Raw genomic sequence first — 21,756 nt, forward strand, 5'->3', positions numbered from 1 at the left:
CAGATCCTCAGCAATGTGGTTGACTCTTAAATGTCCCCTCAAGGGCAATTAAGGATGGGAAATTAAGGGTGGGCAATAAATGCTGGCCCATGAGTGACCACCCCCCCGCCCCCCCACATTCCAAGCAAGACTTATTTTTAGTTACAGCATGGCTCTTGGCTCTGTTTGGACAAGTCACATGTATCTAATGCATATTTTCATGTTTGACTTTAGTTAGGGCCATTAGTGGCAGGGTTGGAAACCTGATTGAAGAGATCATGTGGAGATAAACCAGGCAAGCATAGCCACTCAATTAGTATATCACAACTAAACAGAACCCATTTGTTTACAGTATAGGAGAGTGCCATTTGAGCTAGTATGTTTGTACAAGCTCTTTACTAGAACAATCCAAAACTAATTCATCCCCCTCAAATCTTTCCTCATGGTCTTGTATCATTTAAAGGCTTATTCAACTAGCCCATGTCACCCTGAAATCTTTTATAATCCTCACTATCTGCCAAACCCCAATTTTTATACCATCAGTAAATTTCAACAATGGGCTGTATTATATAAGGTATCAGATTCCTTACCAACCCCCAACTGAAAGGTTGGGGGAGCACGCCAAGGGAAACATTGGCTGCCTTGCAGCTGTTTAATGGCCAATTGGCTCTTAATATACTGGAAGCAAGATTTCTGCCATTCTGCATCAGGAAGTCCCATCTCAGAGACCTGCCAGCTCAGAGGCCAGCAGCTCTCTCAGGACAGAGGCAATGAATCAAGATTTAGGTAAGTGTTTGGGGGTGTTGCTGCATGCGAACCTGACAGGCCCTTTGATTTGATTTGATTCATTATTATCCCATGTATTAGTATACAGTGAAAAGTATTGTTTCTTGCATGCTATACAAAGCATACCATACATAGAGATGGAAAGGAGAGAGTACAGAATGTAGTGTTACAATCATAGCTAGGGTGCAGAGAAACATCAACTTAATGCAAGGTAGTTCCATTCAAAAGTCTGATGGCAGCAGGGAAGATGCTGTTTTTGAGTTGGTTGTATCTTTTTCTCAATGGCAGAAGGTGAAACAGAGAATGTCCAGGGTGTGTAGGGTCCTTGATTATACTGGTTGCTTTTCCGAGGCAGCGGGAAATGTAGACAGTGGAAATGGATGGGACGCTGGTTTGAATGATGGACTGGGCTTCGTTCATGACCCTTTGTAGTTTCTTGTGGTCTTGGACTGACCAGGAGCCATACCAAGCTGTGATACAACTGGAAAGAATGCTTTCTATGGTGCATCTGTTGAAGTTGGTGAGAGTTGTAGCGGATATGCCAAATTTCCTTCGTCTCCTGAGAAAGTAGAGGTGTTGGCGAGCTTTCTTAACTACAGCATCCGAATGGATGGACCAGGACAGGTTGTTGGTGATCTGGGCACCTAAAAACTTGAAGCTCTCGACCATTGCTACTTCATCCCCATTGATGTAGACAGGGGCATGCCCTCCACTATGCTTCCTGAAGTCAATGACTTGGCATGGCCCTGACATGGGGGTGGGATTTGCGAGGTCATGCGAGGAGGAAGTAAAATTGTTTGAAGAGAACAAAGGAACTCAGTATAATGAAAGCAAAATACTGCAGGTACTGAACGACTATATAAACAGAAAATGCTCAAAAGTTTTTAAAGTAGCTTTAGTGCATATAGATTTTCAGAAATGTCAGGATTTGCGAGGTCCTGGAGAGGGAACCTCTGATAGCCCTGAGGAGCCCTTTAAGGAGGGAGCCATCCTCCCATCATCAGTCCACAAAGGGAAACCTGCTGGGCTGGCACATGACGTGGGCCTCTCTTGCTGCCGGTTAAACCCCTGTGGAGTTGAAATGAGGTCCTTAAGTAGACATTAATTGCCCACTCAAGAGGGCCTCAATGACCCACTGGTGGGCATGCCATCCAACACCACCCCTCTGGTATAACTGCAGTGGGGGCAAAGCCAAACGAGTAGGAGGCAATCAGGCTGATGGTTGAATTTAATGAGTCCTTCTACCTTCAAACCTGTTGGGAAGGTAGCATTAAATCCATCCCATTCTGTTCCCTATGCCCACCCAATCCAAATTATGTATAAATGAGAACAAAAGTGAATCTAGAACTGACCCTTGGGATACACCATCTCCAACATTTCTCCAGTCTGAGTGACACCCTTGTTTTCTATCTGTTGACCAACTTTCTACCTATGCTAATACATTTCCTCTTGGGCTTCTGGGATTATTTAATGAGCGATTTCTGAAAATCTATATGCACTAAAGCTACTGAATTCTCAGCTTTGATGAAAAGCAAACCAAATTAAAATCTCTCTCTGCAGGTGCTGCCTTACCTAAGTGTTTTCACAGTAACTTCATTGCAGCGTTAATGTAAGCCTAGTTGTGACACAAATAAATAAACTTTAAAAACTTTTGAGCATTTTCTGTTTATATAGTCGTTCAGTACCTGCAGTATTTTGCTTTCATTATACTGAGTTCCTTTGTTTTCTTCTCTTCAAACAAGTTTATTAAAGTTGTCAAATACAATCTCCAAATCCCTTTTCTCACTAAGCTCCCTACTCTATATTTGAACATCTACAATCAGGAGTCCAGCCCTCCCACAGCATCAAAATTGTCCTGATCAAAGTTAAAACTGTCATCCTCTATAAATTTGACCATGGTGCACTATTTCTACTCATCCTATTGAATCTTTATGACACCTTTGACATGATTAGGTATACCATCCCACCTCCAAAGCCTCTCTTCTGTTGTCTGGCTCACCGGTTCTACTCAGTTTTTTGATTCTATCATAGCATCTCCAGAATGTTTTCTTATTCTTTGATGAGCATCACTGGCAAGGCCAGCATTTGTTGCCCATTCCTAATTGCCCTAGGGTCTGGAGTCACATGCAGGCCAGACCAGGTAATGATGGCAGAGTTCCTTCCCTAAAGGACATTACTGAACCAGATGAGTTTTTATGACAATCATGATCGTTTCATTGTCACTGTTTCTGAGGCCAGCTTTCAATTCCTGATTTATTAATCCGTTGAATTCCATTTTTTAACTCATTCATGGGCTGTGGGTGTGTCCCATTCCTAATTGCCCTTGATTCTAGGCCATTTCAGAGGGCAATTAAGAGTCAACTACATTGTTGTGGATCTGGAGTCACATGTAGGCCAGACCATGTAAGAATGGCCGATTTCCTTCCTTACAGAACATTAGTGAACCAGATGGGTTTTAACAAAAATCGACAATGGTTTCACGGACATCATTAGACTTTTAATTCCAGATTTTTAATGAATTCAAATTCCACCATCTGCTATGGTGGGATTTGAACCCGGATCCCCAGAGCATTATCCTGGGTCTCTGGATTACTAGACAAGCGACAGTACCATTACACCACTGCCAGCTGCCATGGTGAGATTTGAACCCATGTCCCCAGAGCATTAACCTCATCTCGAGATTACTAGTCCCGTGACATTACTACTACGTAACCATCTCCCCCCCTCTCTTCCCAGTCTTGAACTTTTACTTCTGGAATTCCTCGAAGGATCCTGTACTTGTCCCCCCTTCTCCTCATTTACATGTTGACCCTTAATGTCATCATCCAGACACATGGGGCCGGATTTTCCATTGCTGGTGGAATGGGAAACATGTGCATACATGATTTAAAATTTGCATTCCCAAGGGGTGTTTCTGGATCTCGATGCCACCGGAACAGAGTGCAATTTTCAAAGTGAAGATGGGGGGGGTGAGAGAGAGAGAACAGGGACCCTCCAAATAACAGCCTGTTAAGCTCTTTCAAGGAGCTTGTTAATGGACCAGGGAGAGAGAGAGTGAATGACATTTCTGATTGGGATAGCAGTGAACCTTAACAGTCCGGTGTACATTCGTGCACAATGGTCGGTTTCAATACAGGGAAAAGTGAAAGATTTTTAACAAGGTAGAAAATATCGATATGGTGAGAGATCATTTTTTATCTCTCATTCATCTACTTGGCCACTTTTGTTGCTGCTTACCCTCTGAGGTGCTGCTCTATCATGGCTGCTGTCTGTTTTTGCTGTTTGCATTCTGCTCGCAACTCCCATGTGGTGGCACAATGGTTAGCACTACTGCCTCACAGCGCAGGGGACCCAAGTTCCATTCCCGTCTTGGGCCACTGTCTGTGCGGAGTCTGCACGTTCTCCCCATATCTGCGTGTGTTTCCTCCGGGTGCTCTGGTTTTCTTCCACAGTCTGAAAGACGTGCAGATTAGGTGCATTAGGCATGCTGAATTCTCCCTCAGTGTACCCGAATGGGCACCAGAATGTGGCGACTAGGGAATTTTCACAGTAACTTCATTTCAGTGTTAATGTAAGCCTACTTGTGACACTAATAAATAAAAATTTTTTTAAAATCATGCTCAGTGCCACTAATTGGGCACCAAGTTTGCCTTCGGCCCAATTAGGACATTTACATTTCAAAATAGCACTGCACAAGTAATGCAGTTAAAGCATGGGGTTGGGACCCAGAAATTATCTGGGCGGTTGGTTCCCAACATCGAGTTGAAAATCAAGCTGATGGAGTCAGCTTCTATCTGTATGTTGACCACACTCAGCTCAACCCTCCCTATTTCTAACAATCCCTTTACTACATTTCCATTATCTGACTACTTATCTGATATAAATCCCTCCAGCTAAACATTATGACAACTAAAGCCATTGCCTTGCTCGCAACCATGACATTCAATTTTGCCTTGAACTAAACTGACCTAATATCTTCCCCATTACAAAGCTGTCCCATCCAGATTTGTAACATTGCCAGCTTCCATCCCTAGCTCCGCTCACCTGCTATTAAAATTCTCAGTAATGACACTGTATATTAGTGTGTTATTGCTATGGATATATATATATATATATATAGCATTTTTTTATGTTTCAGAAGAATGTTTTAAAATCAGTTTTTTTTCCATAGTCTGTATTTCTGGAGGAAATACATTGTTCCTGAAGTCAAACTCACTCCTCTCAGCTTCTCTGTACATTGCATTCCACATTGGTGCAGTGATGTGCTGCTTAGTAAAGCCAAAGACCTGGGATTGTGCATGGAAAGTGAAGCTTGAGTGTATTTGGAGATCCAGGGGAAAAGAATCTCAGAAGGCAAGGTTGAAACCCTGTGAGGTGGGTCATTGTTGAGGACGTCCAAGTGGGAGCAACTTTTGAAGAGAGTTCCAAGGTGAAGTCTTCAGATGTGGAAATTGGAAACCCTTGTGAGGAAGATGAAGTTTCAGTCAGATTGGTTGGCTCACAATGTGACAGGCGCCTGGGTGGCTGTTGAGAAATACACAAAAATCTGTTTTGGTTGTGTAATGTGGTGTTTCTGACTGATATAAGATAGATATTGTAAATTGTTTGATCTTTCTGAACTTGTATGGTAAAGTTTATTTTTATTTGTTTAAAACCCTTGGAATTTTGGGACCTTATTTATTGAGCAAGCGTCTTGAATCTCAACCGTTATCTATTTTAAATAAAACGTTTTTGGTCCCTTTGGGGCAACATAGTGGCACAGCAGTTAGCACTGCTGCCTCACAGCGCCAGGGGATCTGGGTTCAATTCCAGCCTCGGGTCACTGTGTGTGTGGAGTTTGCACATTCTTCTCCCACACTCCAAAGATGTGCAGGTTAGGATAACTGGCCATGCTAAATTGGGATTAGCAGGATAAAATCATGGGGTTACGGGAAGGGGGCCTGGCTGAGATTGTTGTTGGTGCAGATTCGATGGGCTGAATGGCCTCCTTCTGTACTGTGGGGATTCTGTGGTAACTGGATCTCCCCAACATCCTGGGGTCTGGCCATGGATCAGAACAAGCTTCTGAACAAACACTGCTGCTGACAGTGAGACTCTCTGCTGCCAGTCTCTCTCCACACTGCTGCTGCTGAGTCAATCCCAACCCTGAGGGCAGACTTTTGCGACACTGCTGTGAAGCGGGTCGCCCAATGGTTGCTTTGCGGCAGTGTTTGGCGGCCTGAGGCCTGATCGCGCGCGGTCGGAGCTGCTTTAAATTTTATTTTTGGAGAGATATATGTTTGTGGTCCCGGGAAGATAGTGTGCGTTTGTATAGCGAGGGGAGGGGGCGGTGAATCGGGCCTTTGGCCTCCAGGGCCCCCGGTAACCATGACTCTGGCTCCCAAGGAGCTGAGCAGCCTGATCGGCATCATCTGCGAGGAGGCGACCAGTAACACCTTCGAGGGCCTGTCCACCGCCTTCCACCATTACTTCGCCAAGCACGACCATTTCCGAGTGGGCTCCACGCTGGTAATGTTGCTGCAACAGGCCGACCTGCTGCCCAGCCCCCAGCAGCGCCTCACCGCCCTCTACCTGCTCTGGGAGATGTACCGCACCGAGCCGCTGGCCGCCAACCCCTTCGCCGCCGTCTTCGCCCACCTGCTGAACGCCGCCCCGGTGGCCGAGGAGCAGGAGAAGCAGCTCCTGGGTAAGACCGTCCCCCACACCATCGGTCTGAGTGAGACCCGTTCATCCAGCTCAGTGACCAGTACATCCCAGGAGATGTTGAAATTATTGCAATCGTGTGTTTGTCAGGGTTTTTTTTAAATTTAAATGTTTCTCGCTTTTAACTTGTATTCTCATCTTGCACCCAGAACACAGGCTTGATCCTCTTCCACTTGCATTATCGGTGGTGCTGCTTTTTGGAGGAGGCATTAATGTGAAATCTTTCAGTTGCTTCACTTGGATGTTTTTTTCTTTCTTTTTCCAAAAAGTTTGTTTATTAGTGTCACAAGTGGGCTTACATTAACACTCCAATGAAGTTACAGTGAAAATCCCCCTAGTCTCCACGCTCCGACGCCTGTTCAGGTACACTGAGGGAGAATATAGCATAGCCAATATACCGAACCAGCATATCTTTTGGACTGTGGGAGGAAACTGGAGCACCCAGAGGAAACCCACACAGACACAGGGTGAATGTGCTGACAGTGCTCCAAGCTGGAATTCGAATCTGGGTCCATGGCGCTGTGAGGCAGCTAACCACTGTACCACCGTGTCGCCCCGGATGTGAACCATCTTTCACAAGTCTGGGGAATTTACTTAATTCCCCTCCACACTGCAGCAGTCCTTTCAGAAGGAATTGGCATATGGAACACCTCGGTGCCCTTCTGAGATTTAATGAGGTGCTATATAATGCAGGTTGTCTTTCATGTCATTTGGTGCTATGGAGCATGATACAACTTCAGTAACATGACTGGGGAAATAAGACAATATGTTAGTACCATTGCTCTTCCATGTTCTGTTCAAATCTAACTTTGCCTGTTGTCTGAAAGGACAGGGATATCAACTTCTTTAACATCCTGAAAATTTTACATTTTGGAAGGGAATAAATGATTGTTCACAATTTTCAGAGACCTGCTAATTGCCTTTATTTAAACCTCCTTAATTGAGTGCAAGTCCATATGAAATGTCTTATTGATGAATGGAAATAATTTCAATATTTAAGTTTTATTTCGCCAGCATTTTAGAAATTGAAAGTCAGCGGGCTTTAAAGATACTCTGTAAGATTTGAATGGAAAGAATATATCTTTGTGCAGAGGTCCTCCATTTATTTGTTAGAGCTGCCAAATGAAGGAGCCTGTGCTAGGTTGTTAATAGCTGTCAAAACATAATGTTTGACTTCTTACTCATGTTGTAATATAAATCTAAGGATTCAAACATATAGCCAGGACAAATGTGTCCAATTGAAATTAGCATTTTTGGAAAAACTAAATGGCTTCAGAAAACCCAGAGCAGCAATAAAATGTTTGGATGTAGAGGAACTAATTGCTTGATTAATTTTTATCAGGGAGAAACTCCAATGTAGAAAAATGAGTCAAGTTTATATCTTAAATTGCATTATTCTATCCTTCAGGAACATATTTTATAGATTCTAATATTCTGAGAGGAACTTGTAAGAAATAACAACTCTTAAACATACTAAGAAAATGAAATTTCACTAATATAAATCTCAACATATACTCAATTTTTCACAGCATTGTTTATTGCTGGAAAAAAAGGCACGTCGAAGCTTTTTGTCATGCACTCGCCAGGATACTAATACCAATGTTAAGGGAAAATGGCAACTAGTCTGTGCTCACAAAACTCAAAAGTGTACCCGGCATTAGATGTGATTCCACAATTGGACAGAATTTGCTAAAGTATCCTCATTGTGCCAAGAATTACATTGACAGCCAATTTAAGATAGCTAGTCAGGCTCACAGTGTGGTGCATTTGCGTGTACTGGAAGCTACATATATTCGTATACATGACCCTGTTCTTTGCAGACAGAACATGTGCGCGCGCGTGCACGCACACACAACTTGTGGAGTTATTTTACTCCACAAAATAAGTGGCAGCCATTTGCTGTCTTGACCAATCGGGGTCAAGCTGCCTAACTTAAATTTCAAACAACATCTAGCAGTTAACTCTCAAGTCAACATCTACTGGTGCATTCTCCATGGTAGTACCTTTACCAATCAGAGACCACTGGTCAACCAATCGACACGCTTCTCATACAGTATAAATAGTTGTTTTCCCCTTGTAATGGTATTCTTGCAAAGCGTCCCGATGAGTGGAAGATGAAAAGCTTTGACATGCCTCTTTTTTATCCCGCAATAAAGTTTTGTACTACCAAAAGACTTTGTGCTGTTTGGACTTTTCATAATTTTGTTCTGCTGATGTTTAATTTACTTATTATGTGATTAAAGATTATTTAAGCTCCAGACCGAACCTTGTTTTTTTTTGTTTCATGCTATTTGACAGGATTCTTGCCACCTATTACTCCCCCTGAGAAGTTTTTCCTTTCTCAGTTGATGTTGGCTCCTCCAAGAGAGCTGTTTAAGAAAACTCCCCGTCAGATTGCATGTATGGATGTGGGGAACATGCCTCAGTCTGTGGACATTAGTGGTCTGCAGTTGGCCCTGGCAGGTGAGTAAAATTGTATACTATTCAAAAAAGCTGCAGTTACAGTAATTCAGCTGAGGATCCTGCAGACCTAAGTTTATTAAATTGCAATTTTGCCCTGTGTGTGCATACTTCCTGCAGTTGTCAAAATATAGACTTTGATTATCAGATGGTGTAATTGTTGTCATAGAGGTTTACAACATGAAAACAGGCCCTTCGGCCCAACTTGTCCATGTAGCTAAACAGATATTTTATTTCGAAAATGAAGCTGGAATCACTATCTCAGTTTGAGTGAATTTTGAGACATAATAGTAGTGCATACAACCGAACCTCTGTGCCTCAAACTGGTGTTATTAAAGAATTGTTTGGCATCAGTTTTATTTTTTTAAAGTGTACCACTGCTTAGTCCCCCAGCAACATCTGGCAGGTTGAGGCTGAAAAACAGTATAGCCTCGTATTGGTCTCAAGCTTAGATTTTAAGGGCAATGAAGGAACAATGTGAACTCCCAGCTACAAAACAACTGGGCAAATTTAAGTTTCAGGGTTAGATGAAGAAATTCTCTATGCATGATAAAGAATAGGTTAGACATTAAAGGCTGACCATGTTCAGATACCTTGTAAATATTTTGTATGTCACAGAACATTTTGAAGTACTTTGAATTCATCAAGTGCTTTCAGTTCTGTAGCTGAATCCATTCTATGCTTGTTTGAAGATTTCTTGGTGGTGTTACGTGAGCAGTTATAATTTAATTGTATCGGGCAGTACTGCTGTAGAAACTTACTAGCTTTTTAAGTTTCCATAAACACTACCTATTATATAAATGAATTATTCTTGTGCAAATAGATTTTTCTTGTCTTGGCACATAATGTCACACTGACAAATTGCACAGATGTTCTCCAAATAAATCTGATCAAAGTACCCAAAACAGCTATCACCCCGCTACTAGATTTTATTTTGAGTGTAGAACTGCAGTTGTGGAACCAATAAAGCATTGTGCTATTTCCATTTGATCATCATTTTCATGTCTACAAAATGTTTTTAGTGTGAAACAAAAGCAGTGGATGCTGAAATTACCTATCTGGAAAAATTAGATTGGGAGGGATACTATCAAAACTGGGTTGTACAGCATTTAAAAGCTGCAGCTCACTAGTGACATGGGAAACCAGGATTGCTCCTGGAATTACTCAGACTGGGGCGGAGAATGAATGACCTCAGCAATTCAAATTCATTTATTGGTGGGTGCCTATAATTTCCTGGAGATCTTGCCTGCCCCACTAAATAGTGAATGGAGATGGGAGAATATTTACTTATCCAATTAAAAAAAAAATGTCATTGTGTCTATAGGACTCTAATATTGTGTTGAGCACTTAATATGGCTAATGAATCTGTTAGCCATGAACGCCATTTAGATCTTTTAAGTGGTGGAGATTTAGACAATTTTCTGTTCCCATGAATGTCCCTCCTATCTGCTTGCTTCCCCACCCCCAACCAACACACTGTATAGCTTGCTCTTTGTTACTACAATGTACAAAGATGTGTAGTCATGGTAAATGTGCGGGTTTACCGGGATAGGGCGGGTTGGGCCTGGGTAAGATGCTCTTTCAGAAAATTGGTGCAGATTGGTCTGGAATGGGGGGGTGGGGGTGAGTTAATAGTTGTGATGAACAAAGCATCGTAGCTGTGAGGGACAGCTCGGTGGATAGGATATTAGGATGTAGATAGGCTGGAAAATTGGGCGGGGATCCTGGATTCAGGATTCAATCCTGGACCGGGGAGCGGCGTGGGCTTGGAGGGCCGAAGGGCCTGTTCCTGTGCTGTATTGTTCTTTGTTCTTATTGGATATGACGAATGACCTCTTTCTGCACTGTAGGGATTCTGTGGTTCTTTTCAATGGTGACTTATGTGTTTCACAGTCCTTCATCAGTGTCAACATGAGTTTAAAATATCATGCCTGTCTTTTCTCTTTATTGATGCTGATTGACCTTTGAGTATCCAGTATTTCCAGCCAGTGACATGACACTACATTCGGGAAAGAATGCACAATGTGTGCAGGGCGCTCTCCCAAACCCTCAATACGAACATAACATAATTATGAACTTTGTAAAATGTAGCATTTGAGTATGCCCTTTCAAATTGCTGGGTACAGAATTTTTTGGGGGGTTTGTGAATGAAAGTTGAGACTTCAAAGCAGTACAGGGGAAAAAAAATATGCTGTTGGCTTAGCTAATTTATGGAGGAAGTCACTAAGCTTTATAGACCATAGAGATCCCATGTTGATTCTCCAGTGTGCACTGAATAAGATAAGCAGTAGGGTTTTTGAAGGAGAGAAGTTATTTTTATTACCTGGAATTGTACCCCAGCAAGAAGCAACAACACCGGAAAAGGTTGTACCTGTATCTATCATAGAAAGTTGTGCCAATAACAGGAGCATAGAGAGAATCAACATTGGTTAATCTGTAACTGTCCTTTACATATAAATTGACTTTATACAATTGTATACTTATGCATAATCCTTTATTCATTCTGCAGAGCGCCAGTCTGAATTGCCAACACAGAGCAAAGCCAGCTTTCCAAGCATACTCCCTGATCCTGATCCTGACTCTTCCAACTCTGGATTTGACAGTTCTGTTGCGACTCAGATTATAGAGGCTTTAGTGAGTGGACCAAGACCACCAATAGAAAGTAAGCAGTTTTAAATCACTGTTCAGGATGTTAGCGGAAGTGCTGAATGTTTGACTCTCAATCACAGAACCCAAATTCAAATCTACCCATTACTTCCGGTGGAGATGTTTTGTTAGCCTTTGTCATGGTTAGTATATTAAATGCTAAAAGAGTATGTTTACCCTAGCATTGGTCTCCTTTAATATCAGTCGAGGACATTCAGATTTCCTAGCAGATAAAACTATAAATAATAGATACGTAGGGTGAGCTGGCTATAATCCAATGCTAATGTTCACTTCCCTATTATAATACTTCTAAAGTGGGTGCAAAGCTTCTTCATACTACCATATATGCCATTTTTAACTTGGCTGCATAGATTTTTAAACTAGTTCAATTGTTTGGTGAGGATTTCTGCCAAAGTAACTTGAGGGAAGGTTAAAGAGAAAAAATAATTCTATCCTCTGCATGCTTAAGTCACTCAGTCTTCCCACGTACACTCCCATAGTATTAAACTGGGCTGGGTTAAGTTGTCCATGTAGTGGTCTCCATGTCCCTTCAGTTATAGCTTGAGGACAGTAAACTTGCTGAATTGATTTAGTATTTTGAAGCAATTAATCTATAAAGCAGAATAAATGGATTGGTGTTTTTTTAAGAAAACCATGCTTTGGTTTTCTTGGAATAAGAAAACATTGTTTTAAAGCAAAGTATGAAGAAAACATTTAGTGAAATGTGAAATCGTGGTGTAATTGTGTCGTTGCGTCTGTTATTTGAGAAATTGTAGAAATGTCAACTCATTTTGGTCCCAATTTGTTCTATAGGCACAGCTACTGTCAATTTCTTTATCCCCTTAAAGCATGGTGCCATTTCTTCTATCTTGACCAAAGATACTTATCATATCCAGCTATATTCTGCCAAACAACCACTTCCAGTATCATGAAGACAAAACAACTATTTGACTTCCAGATACACTTTGCTGTCAACTTTTCTCTAGAATACTAAATCATGATTTTCTTTTTATCATGTGAAGGTCATTTTCGTCCAGAGTTCATTCGACCTGCTCCTCCACTTCATGTGTGTGAGGATGAGCTAGCTTGGCTGAACCCAACAGAACCTGATCATACAATCCAGTGGGATAAAACCATGTGTGTTAAAAACAGCACTGGGGTGGAAATTAAGCGCATCATGGCAAAGGCTTTCAAGAGTCCCTTATCTGCACAACAGCAAACGCAGGTAATTGCAAATAAGTATTACTTTAAACAGCTGAATCATTAGGAGTATCACTGAGTTGCACCACCAACACATAGGCTGGAACTTTGCGACCGTTCATGCCACTGGGATTTCAGCTACAGTAAACGGAGATTTGACTTGTCACTAAATTCTCTGCCTTCGCTGCAGCGGGAGTGTGGAGTGAACGGGCGATAAAATCACGCCCTTAGTGTTGGAATTGCACCTATAATTATCAGTATGATCCTGTTTGTCGCTGTGTTCGCTGTGCATTAAGAAATGGCTCTGAATGGTGACCAAATGCTTTCTGATAATTAAGAGGGAAAGGCAGAGTGGTTATAACTTTCACATAGATTGGCTTGCGTCAGAAAGATAGAGAATGTCACTGTTCAGGATAGTTTCCTGCAACAATATGTCCAAGAACCAACAAGAGGGCAAGTCAAATTGAATTTAGTAATAAGCAATGGGCCAGATTTACTTAACAGTATAACAGTACAAGGTCTAATAGTGATTATAATATGATCAAGTTTAACTTTCTGTTTGAAATTGCGAAACGTGAAACAGCTAAGATTTTAGATTTGAGTAAATCTGGCTTCAACAGGGTGAGTTCAAGATTGTGCATAGTAAACTGGGCAAATCTGTTAATGGGTAAGTCGACAGAAAATCAGTGGGAAGTGCTCAAAAATAAACACTTGAATGTGATACAAAACCATTTCATATCCCTAAGGGACTTATCAAAAACAGCCATGGATGACAAAAGAGGTAAGGGACAATGTAAAACTAAAAAAAGGCGGGCAAGAATGTATAAAATAACACACATCCTGCCAACTGGGAGGGATGCAAAAAATGACAAAACAAACAATAAGAGCAAAAAGCAGGGATTAAGAAAATAAACTTGCTCGGGATATCAAAACTAACATAAATTATTTTTACAATTCGGAAAAGCGGTTGTCAAGAACAGTGTGGGCCTTTTAAATACTGATAATGGTGATATTGTAATGAAAATAAGGGAATAGCAAACACATTGAATAATTACTTTGTGTCAGTATATACAACAGAAGAGGATAACATGCGGACATCTCAAGGAAATGTAAATCAGAGTTGGGAACTCAGCATCATTAGCATAAGCAAAATAACAGTAGTGAAGAAAGTAATGACATTAACAAGTGATAAATCCCAAGACTAGGTGGTTTCTATCACAGGGTTTTACAGGAAGTAGGTAAGAATGTTGCAGATGTCCTAACTATAACATTTGCGACTCATGCCTTAAGATTGGAAAATTGCACATCACTTCACCATTTTAAGAAAGATGAGTGAGGAAAACCAAGGGTCTATAGACCAGTTGGCCTAACATTGCTATCAGAAAATGACATATCTGTAATTTGGGCAATATTGACTAAAATTGTCACCCTTGAAAATTTTCAGCTGACCAGAGAGAGCCAGCATGGATTTGTAAAGGGTAGGTAACGCCTGACTAAAATGATTAATTTTTTGAATGGGTGATTAAAGTAGTGGACAGGGCAATGTCTATGTATCAAAAACAGAAAATGCTGGAAAATCTCAGCAGGTCTGACTGCATCTGTGGGGAGAGAATAGAGCTAACATTTCGAGTCTAGATGACCCCTTGTTAGAGCTGGGTCTTGTCCATGTATGTTGGACTTCCAGAAGGCATTTGATAAAGTCTGTGAAGGCAAATTGTTGAACTGGTAAGGAAAGTGGCTGAGCAGCAGGTAATTTGAAGTACCTGCCAATTATCTTTATTCGAATTGGCGAGAAGTGACTATTGGATTCCTAAAGGGATTTGTGCTGTGGCCTCAACCATTCTCCATGTTTTATTAATAACTTGGATGATCAGAGAGACAGCCATGTATCTAACTTTACTCATGACAGAAAAATTGCATTGTAAGCATTGTAGATGGAAGCATAACATTGCAAAAATATTAATAGTTTAAGGTAAGTGAATTGACAGAATTGTAACAAATGGATTTCAATATAGGCAAATATGAGATTATCCACTTGAAACCCAAAAAAGATAGAACAGAAAATGCAGAAAAATCTCAGCAGGTCTGACAACATCTGTGGAGAGAGAATAGAATCAACATTTCAAGTCAAAGATGACAAAGGGTCATCCTGATTTGAAATGTTGGTTCTATTCTCTCTCCACAGAAGCTGTCAGACCTGTTGAACTTCTCCAGCATTTTCTGTTTTTGTTTCAGATTTCAGCAACCACAGTATTTTGCCTTTTACTAAGGATAGAACAGGTTTCTTTCCAAATGGTAAGAAGCCAGAAATAGTGCATGTCCAAAGAAACCTGGCTTAGGGTTAATGTATATAGATTGTTAAGCACTGAAAATAATTAAAATGCTTAATGGAATGCTGGCCTTTATATCTAGAAGATGATAGTACAAGGGGGTAGATGTTATGCTATAGCTACACAAACCTCGTAGTTAGACTACACCTGGTGTACTGTGGTCAGTATTGAACACACATCTTAGGAAGGATATTTTGACCTCCGAGCGACTGCAGTGTAGTTTTGCCAGAATGATACCTGGACTCCATGGATTAAATTATAAAGAGAGATTACAGAAACTGATCACATTCCTTGGAATTTAGAACATTAAGGAGCAATTTGATCAAAGTTTTCAAGTTATTAAGGCAAATTTATAGGTAGATAGACAAACTATTTCTGGTGATTGGGTAATCTAGGACTAGGAAACATGGCCTTAAATTTAGATGTGGAAGACTCACATTCCAAACATTATTTTGTAAATTGAGTTTGTGCCTTTATATGCCCTGTTTGTGAACAGAACTCCCACTTACCTGATGAAGGGGCAGTGCTCCGAAAGCTAGTGGCTTGTGCTACCAAATAAACCTGTTGGACTTTAACCTGGTGTTGTGAGACTTCTTACTTAAATTTAGAGCTAGGCCTTTCAGGAGTGAAGTTAGGAAATCGGTTGGTTTGGATAGTTATGAGTGGTTTGTGTTAGGGAATTAAAGACCAAATATAGAAATTTGATAACATTTAGTTACTGAAAGTTGTGGACTTGAATGGTAAAATTTTAAATAGAGTAAAGGAACAAAAAAGCCTTGGTGTGAAGGTAAATAGGTGAATAAAACTGGAGGCCATAAAAAAGCAAATGAAATCCTTGCTATTAGAATCTAGAATTATAGAATACAAGAGCAAAGATTGGGTTCTTTATAAATAGACCTAAGAAAATTGAGAGGTGACCTGATAGTTATTCAAGGGTAAATGGTGACAAGGTAATTAATAGGGATAAAGAAGTAAAACAGGATCACATAAATTATTTGAAAGGAGAATTAGTTGCTTGCAAAAGGGGAATATTAAAGGGAATGGGAAACGAGCAGTAGAGTGAGATGACTGGCTGAAATACAAATGCTGGTACGCATTTGATTGGTTGAATAGTATGTAAAATTCTGTGACTTCATAGTCAAGATAGAGAATTGTGGGGAAGAGAGAAAGCTGAGGAGGAGAATATTATTTTGAGTTAGTTTGCACCAATCTGATCAATTTCTGTACTTGCTGCAATGAGCTGAATCAAAGCATCTTGCATTTGTATAGAAATCAGTCCAGTGTGCTTCACATGAATGTTAGCATACAAAATCTGACACCGACTCACATAAGGAGATAATAGTGGGTGGTTGAAGGCATGGACACCAAAAGTGCGATGATGACCGTCAACAAAGATCATAAGATCATAAGACATAGGAGCGGAAGTAAGGCCATTCGGCCCATCGAGTCCACTCCACCATTCAATCATGGTTGATTTCAACTCCATTTACCCGCTCTCTCCCCATAGCCCTTAATTCCTCGAGAAATCAAGAATTTATCAATTTCTGTCTTGAAGACGCTCAACGTCTCGGCCTCCACAGCCCTCTGTGGCAATGAATTCCACAGACCTACCACCCTCTGGCTGAAGAAATTTCTCCTCATCTCTGTTCTAAAGTGACTCCCTTTTATTCTAAGGCTGTGCCCCCGCGTCCTAGTCTCCCCTGCTAATGGAAACAACTTCCCTACGTCCATCCTATCTAAGCCGTTCATTATCTTGTAAGTTTCTATTAGATCTCCCCTCAACCTCCTAAACTCCAATGAATATAATCCCACGATCCTCAGACGTTCATCGTATGTCAGGTCTACCATTCCTGGGATCATCCGTGTGAATCTCCGCTGGACCCGCTCCAGTGCCAGTATGTCCTTCCTGAGGTGTGGGGCCCAAAATTGCTCACAGAAAGGACCAGAATTGGAGGAGCACAGAGATCTTGGAGGGTTGTAGAACTGGAGGAGTCTACAGAGATGGGGAGGATGGGGCTATAGAAGAATTAAAGTTGTGAAAATGCCATGGTATTCGTATACCCTGTATAAGATTTAGAATTTGCATATGCTGTACAGTTTATGTAGCATCCTGTGTTGGATCATTATTCTTTTAAGGCAGTGGATCTTCTAATGGGTACAATCTACTATATCAAGATTATGCATAAGCTTCTATATTAAAGCTGAATTACTTTCAAAGTAATTACAGACAATCCTAGGTTCTCTTTGAGGACATAATATTGTACGGGGGAAAATGAGGGAAGGAGGAATTAACATATCTTCAGATTCATGAATGTTAAAACGTTAGAATTATCTAATTTCTTCCAGTTGTTAAGTGATCTTCACAACATTTCTATTTGTTTTTATGTTAATTCTCTAAATACATATGCAATGCTTAAAATAAAAATTTAACCCTCCAGCAGTAATTACTGGGTAATCATCTGATAGTGTGTCTGCAAATTGACACACATCTGTGTTGTACCTGAGTAACATTGAGTTTTTACTTTTATTTCCTTCATGGTAGCTCCTTGGTGAATTAGAAAAAGATCCAAAGCTTGTTTACCACATTGGTCTGACTCCTGTCAAGCTGCCTGATCTGGTAGAAAATAATCCTTTGGTTGCCATAGAGATGTTACTGAAGCTAATGCAGTCGAGCCAGATTACAGAATATTTTTCTGTACTTGTGAATATGGATATGTCCCTTCATTCCATGGAAGTTGTAAATAGGTGAGTTATATGCTTTTTCCCCCTCCAATTTTCTTTGATTTTTCATCTGTTACCACTGCATTCCTGAGCATATTCCACATAAAATGGTAGTGGTGCAACCCTCCTCTTTCTTTTGTGAACCTGGACAGTGTATTGACAGGCACCATTCACTGCAGCACTCTTGTCAGTCATGCCCAATTCTGTCTGCATTTGACAGCCGCATTTCCAGTAGGGACTCACTCGATAGTCAAAGTTTGATATATTAAAAGACTAGTGCATCAAAATTTAACTTTCTCTTTACATTTGGCCAGTCAACATAGAAAATGTTGCAATTCTATAAAGGGTAACTTATTTCCAAACCAGATGCTTTGTTCACATCTTTTACTTTTGATTGTTTTGAATTTTTATTTTCTTTCATATAATGTAAATGTTGACTTTTCACAATGTAAATCAATGAGTACAAGTCACTCTCCTGTATCTCACAGGAGTGGTGCTGTTTACTTGCGTCTTTTGTCAAGCTGTTCAACTGCGGGGAGCATAATAGCTGAATTCTGTTCTTTCCTCATCTGATAATTACTCATTCACTTCCAGTAGAGATCACTAGGTAGTGATTCAGCAATGTTCTTTAAATGAAAATTGGCCCTCTCTTTTTGTAGAGTTCAATGTTCTGGTTTGGTTATTAATTGCTCCTCTTGTCTTTTTTGAAGGCTAACCACTGCTGTTGATCTTCCTCCGGAATTTATTCACCTCTATATTTCAAATTGTATCTCCACTTGTGAACAGATAAAAGATAAATACATGCAGGTAATGAACATGCTTATGTGTAGTTGAATTGATATTTTTATTCTGTAGTTGCTAATATGGTATACTTCCTTGCATGTTCTACAGATATTCTGGTTATAATTGGAGAATGTTTGTTGAGGTTTGACATGTATACACCAACTGAATTCACCAACTCTTAAAAGTGTATGTAGGAAGGCAATTGAAATTGTATTTTCCCATCTCGCTTCTGGCCCTCAAAAGCTTCCTATATGATTTTCTATGTTTGTTTAATATTTCTCTTCTTTTCCTCACCTTCCCTTCCACAGCACCTTCCTTTCTTGCTTGATTGCCTTCACCCTGTGCAATTAGGAGAGACATTTTTGACAATTGCTTGACACATTGTTTCTCCAACTCTTATGTAGTGTCCACTCAATTGATACTTTGACTTACCAATTTTGTATAGGCTTGAGAGAATTATATACTTAGAATTTGTAGCTCCGTATCAGGAAGAGAAATCCTTATCTCCCAATTATATGGTCAGGTAAAGTTTGACTTAGCACAGCAACAAATAACATAGATGTCATGCATATTGTACACTTGTTATTTATCTCCTATAATTGACTTATGGAGAGAAGAATAAGGGATGTGGCTGAAAAGATGAAATCATTAGAAGGATAGTAGGCCATGGGTAACATTTTGTTAATGTTGGACAGGACATGGCTCATGTTAGGTTATCTGTTGATTCCAAAAAGGGTCTTTTATTGATCATACTCTTTCTGATTTTGAATAGTCATGCTACTAATTAAGCTTGTGCCCAGTTTTCAAAATTCAGATACTTTCATAAACAAATATCTTAAGCATTTGGATAAAATGAGGTTTAACTGAGATTCCCTTTTTCTTCTCTTTGTTTTCTTCTTGTAAAGCCATCACCACTATTCAGTGATGACCTATGGAGGGAAATGGGAGTATAGAGGAAGGCAACTTCTTAGCTGAGCCCAACATTTCTCTTGAGGGAAATAGCTTGGATTCCACTCTGGTTCAGTGGATTCTGAGAAAGTTGATAAGATCAATGCACAATCTGCAGACTCTGCTACATTCAGGCCAGATGGTGCTTGAAAGGTTGGGTAAATGGGTTGCTTAGAAGTTTGTGCCCTTCCTCTGACACCTTGGCTTGGCCATGTTCTTGCCGAACATTCTTGATGTGTTCAATGCCCTCCCAAAAGAACCTTTTCCATTTTGGTCGGTCACAAGCCAGGGACCCCCATGAGTTGATGGGGGATGTTTGACCTTTTCAGGGATGCTTGAAGGACATCCCTAAAGTGTTTCTGCTATCCCGAGAGTTTCCTTAGTGAGGTTAAATATGAAAGCCCAACATTTAATGTCAACACAATAACAGTTTGCATTTATAGATGGTGCCTATTATGTAGTAAAATGTCCCAAGATGTTTCACTGGCAAGCCACATAAGGAGATATTAGGACATGTTAAAGGCTTGGTCAAAGAAGTATATTTTAAGGAGCACGAGGTAGAGAAGCAGGCAACTTTAGCAAGGAAATTCCTTAAGTTAAGGCTTCAGCAGTTGAAGGCATGGCCATCAATGATGGGCTGATGAAAATTGAGGACATACAAGAGGCTAGAATTAGAGTGCAGCTCTGTCAGAAGATATAAAGCTAGAGGAGGTTATATATAAGGAGGGGTTTAAGAACAGGGATGAGAATTTTGAATTGAAGAATTTTCCAGGTCGGTAGTCATTATAGGTATACTGCACAAAGGTGAATGTAATTTGGTGTGAGTTAGGATATGGTGAAGAGTTTTGGATGAGCTCCAGTTTATGCAGGGTGCAAAATGGGAGTTTGGCCAGGGGTGTGGAATTGTCAGGTCAAGGCATATGCAGGAAGTATGGTTGATTGGGCTTGCTAGTGCTGATGGAATTCTACCCAAAAAGGAGTCAGCACCATTTGGAAAGGAGGTGAGAAAAATAGAAGGGAAAAAATTCAATGAAATCTAGTCAGAGAATTTAGATTTAGAATTTGTTTGTGCATTTTTCCAGTAAATACTTGCATCTGTGCTATATGAATTTTGTGTTGCTCAAAAGATGTGAAAGTAAGTTATCTGACAAACTTTGACTTGTGCAATGTACAGCAAATTAACTCAGTCCGTTATCTTCTAGAATCGTTTGGTACGTCTTGTTTGTGTCTTCCTCCAGTCTTTAATCAGAAACAAAATAATCAATGTCCAGGACTTGTTCATTGAAGTACAAGCCTTCTGCATTGAGTTCAGCCGAATACGAGAAGCAGCTGGCCTATTCCGATTACTGAAAACACTGGATACTGGAGAAAATCCTTCAGAAGCAAAATCAAAATAGTGGAAGGCAGGATTCCAAATCCCAGAAGACTGAAAAGACCTTTGTCGCGTGTTGGAATCATTTCAGTGGTTTCAGTGCATAATTGAGAGATAATTAGTTTGTTTAAGAACAATAAGCCTTTCCTAAGCAGCAAGTTTGCTCAAATGGGACCTGATTTATTTTCTTGTTATACAAGTGTACAAACTGATACTGATGAGCATCTTGGTCACTTTTTGGGGTAGAGTTGTTGCATTGCAATGCACATTACTTTACTGACTCCTATTTAATTTGTGGTAGGAAATGCTTTCTATAAGAGAAACTGTGTTAACCAGTTTATTTCTGTTCTCTATATCATATGTATATACATGTTTCAGATTATTAAATGCATAATAGACAAAGTTAGGTAAAGTACAGAAGTAACAATATGTGCACCATGTTTGGATTGAGAAGTTCATGGATGTTGATTATAAAGTCTTTGTTTTAATTAAAATGCTGAAATATGAAACAATCAACACTTTATTGATTACTGACACTAAAATGAAGAATCGAGAGATAAAAATTGGAGAGTGTTGCCATACAAGCTGAAACTGGGTGCAGTGAATGACCCTGCATCTGAAGACTCAGGTCTAGGATTGCAAGAGATTGGTTCTAGGCCTCATCTAAATATTAATAGTAGCTTATTGTGCTTTCCCAATCAGTTCACTCGATGAAAATATGCACATTTAGGCCACTATTTCATCAGCAGTGGCTTTCAGATAAGTTGCAGGAAGTGGGGAAGAAAAGGGGAAGGGAGGCTAGTGATCAGTATCTATTGAATCAACTGT

The 21,756-nt window shown here is 40.3% G+C and overlaps 1 protein-coding gene across 1 annotated transcript; it reads left to right on the plus strand.

The window, feature by feature from the left end:
• Positions 1-5,886: 5,886 nt before the first annotated feature.
• cnot11 (CCR4-NOT transcription complex, subunit 11) lies at positions 5,887-21,440 on the plus strand. The gene is made up of 7 exons (XM_078221944.1): positions 5,887-6,451; positions 8,767-8,931; positions 11,438-11,590; positions 12,597-12,799; positions 17,647-17,849; positions 18,536-18,632; positions 20,759-21,440. Exons 1-7 carry the CDS (start codon positions 6,133-6,135, stop codon positions 20,951-20,953), a joined length of 1,335 nt encoding a protein of 444 aa, XP_078078070.1. The 5' UTR covers positions 5,887-6,132; the 3' UTR covers positions 20,954-21,440.
• Positions 21,441-21,756: the final 316 nt, after the last annotated feature.

The sequence above is a fragment of the Mustelus asterias genome, chromosome 10 (genome assembly GCF_964213995.1).
Source record: "Mustelus asterias chromosome 10, sMusAst1.hap1.1, whole genome shotgun sequence".
Lineage (NCBI taxonomy): Eukaryota > Metazoa > Chordata > Chondrichthyes > Carcharhiniformes > Triakidae > Mustelus > Mustelus asterias.

Bases quoted from the DNA above. Each gene is read 5' to 3' on its own strand.
- cnot11 (XM_078221944.1), top strand. From the start codon at position 6,133: ATGACTCTGGCTCCCAAGGAGCTGAGCAGCCTGATCGGCATCATCTGC. The intron at 6,452-8,766 runs GTAAGACCGTCC...GCTATTTGACAG, and splicing joins GCAGGAGAAGCAGCTCCTGG to GATTCTTGCCACCTATTACT. The intron at 8,932-11,437 runs GTGAGTAAAATT...TTCATTCTGCAG, and splicing joins TCTGCAGTTGGCCCTGGCAG to AGCGCCAGTCTGAATTGCCA.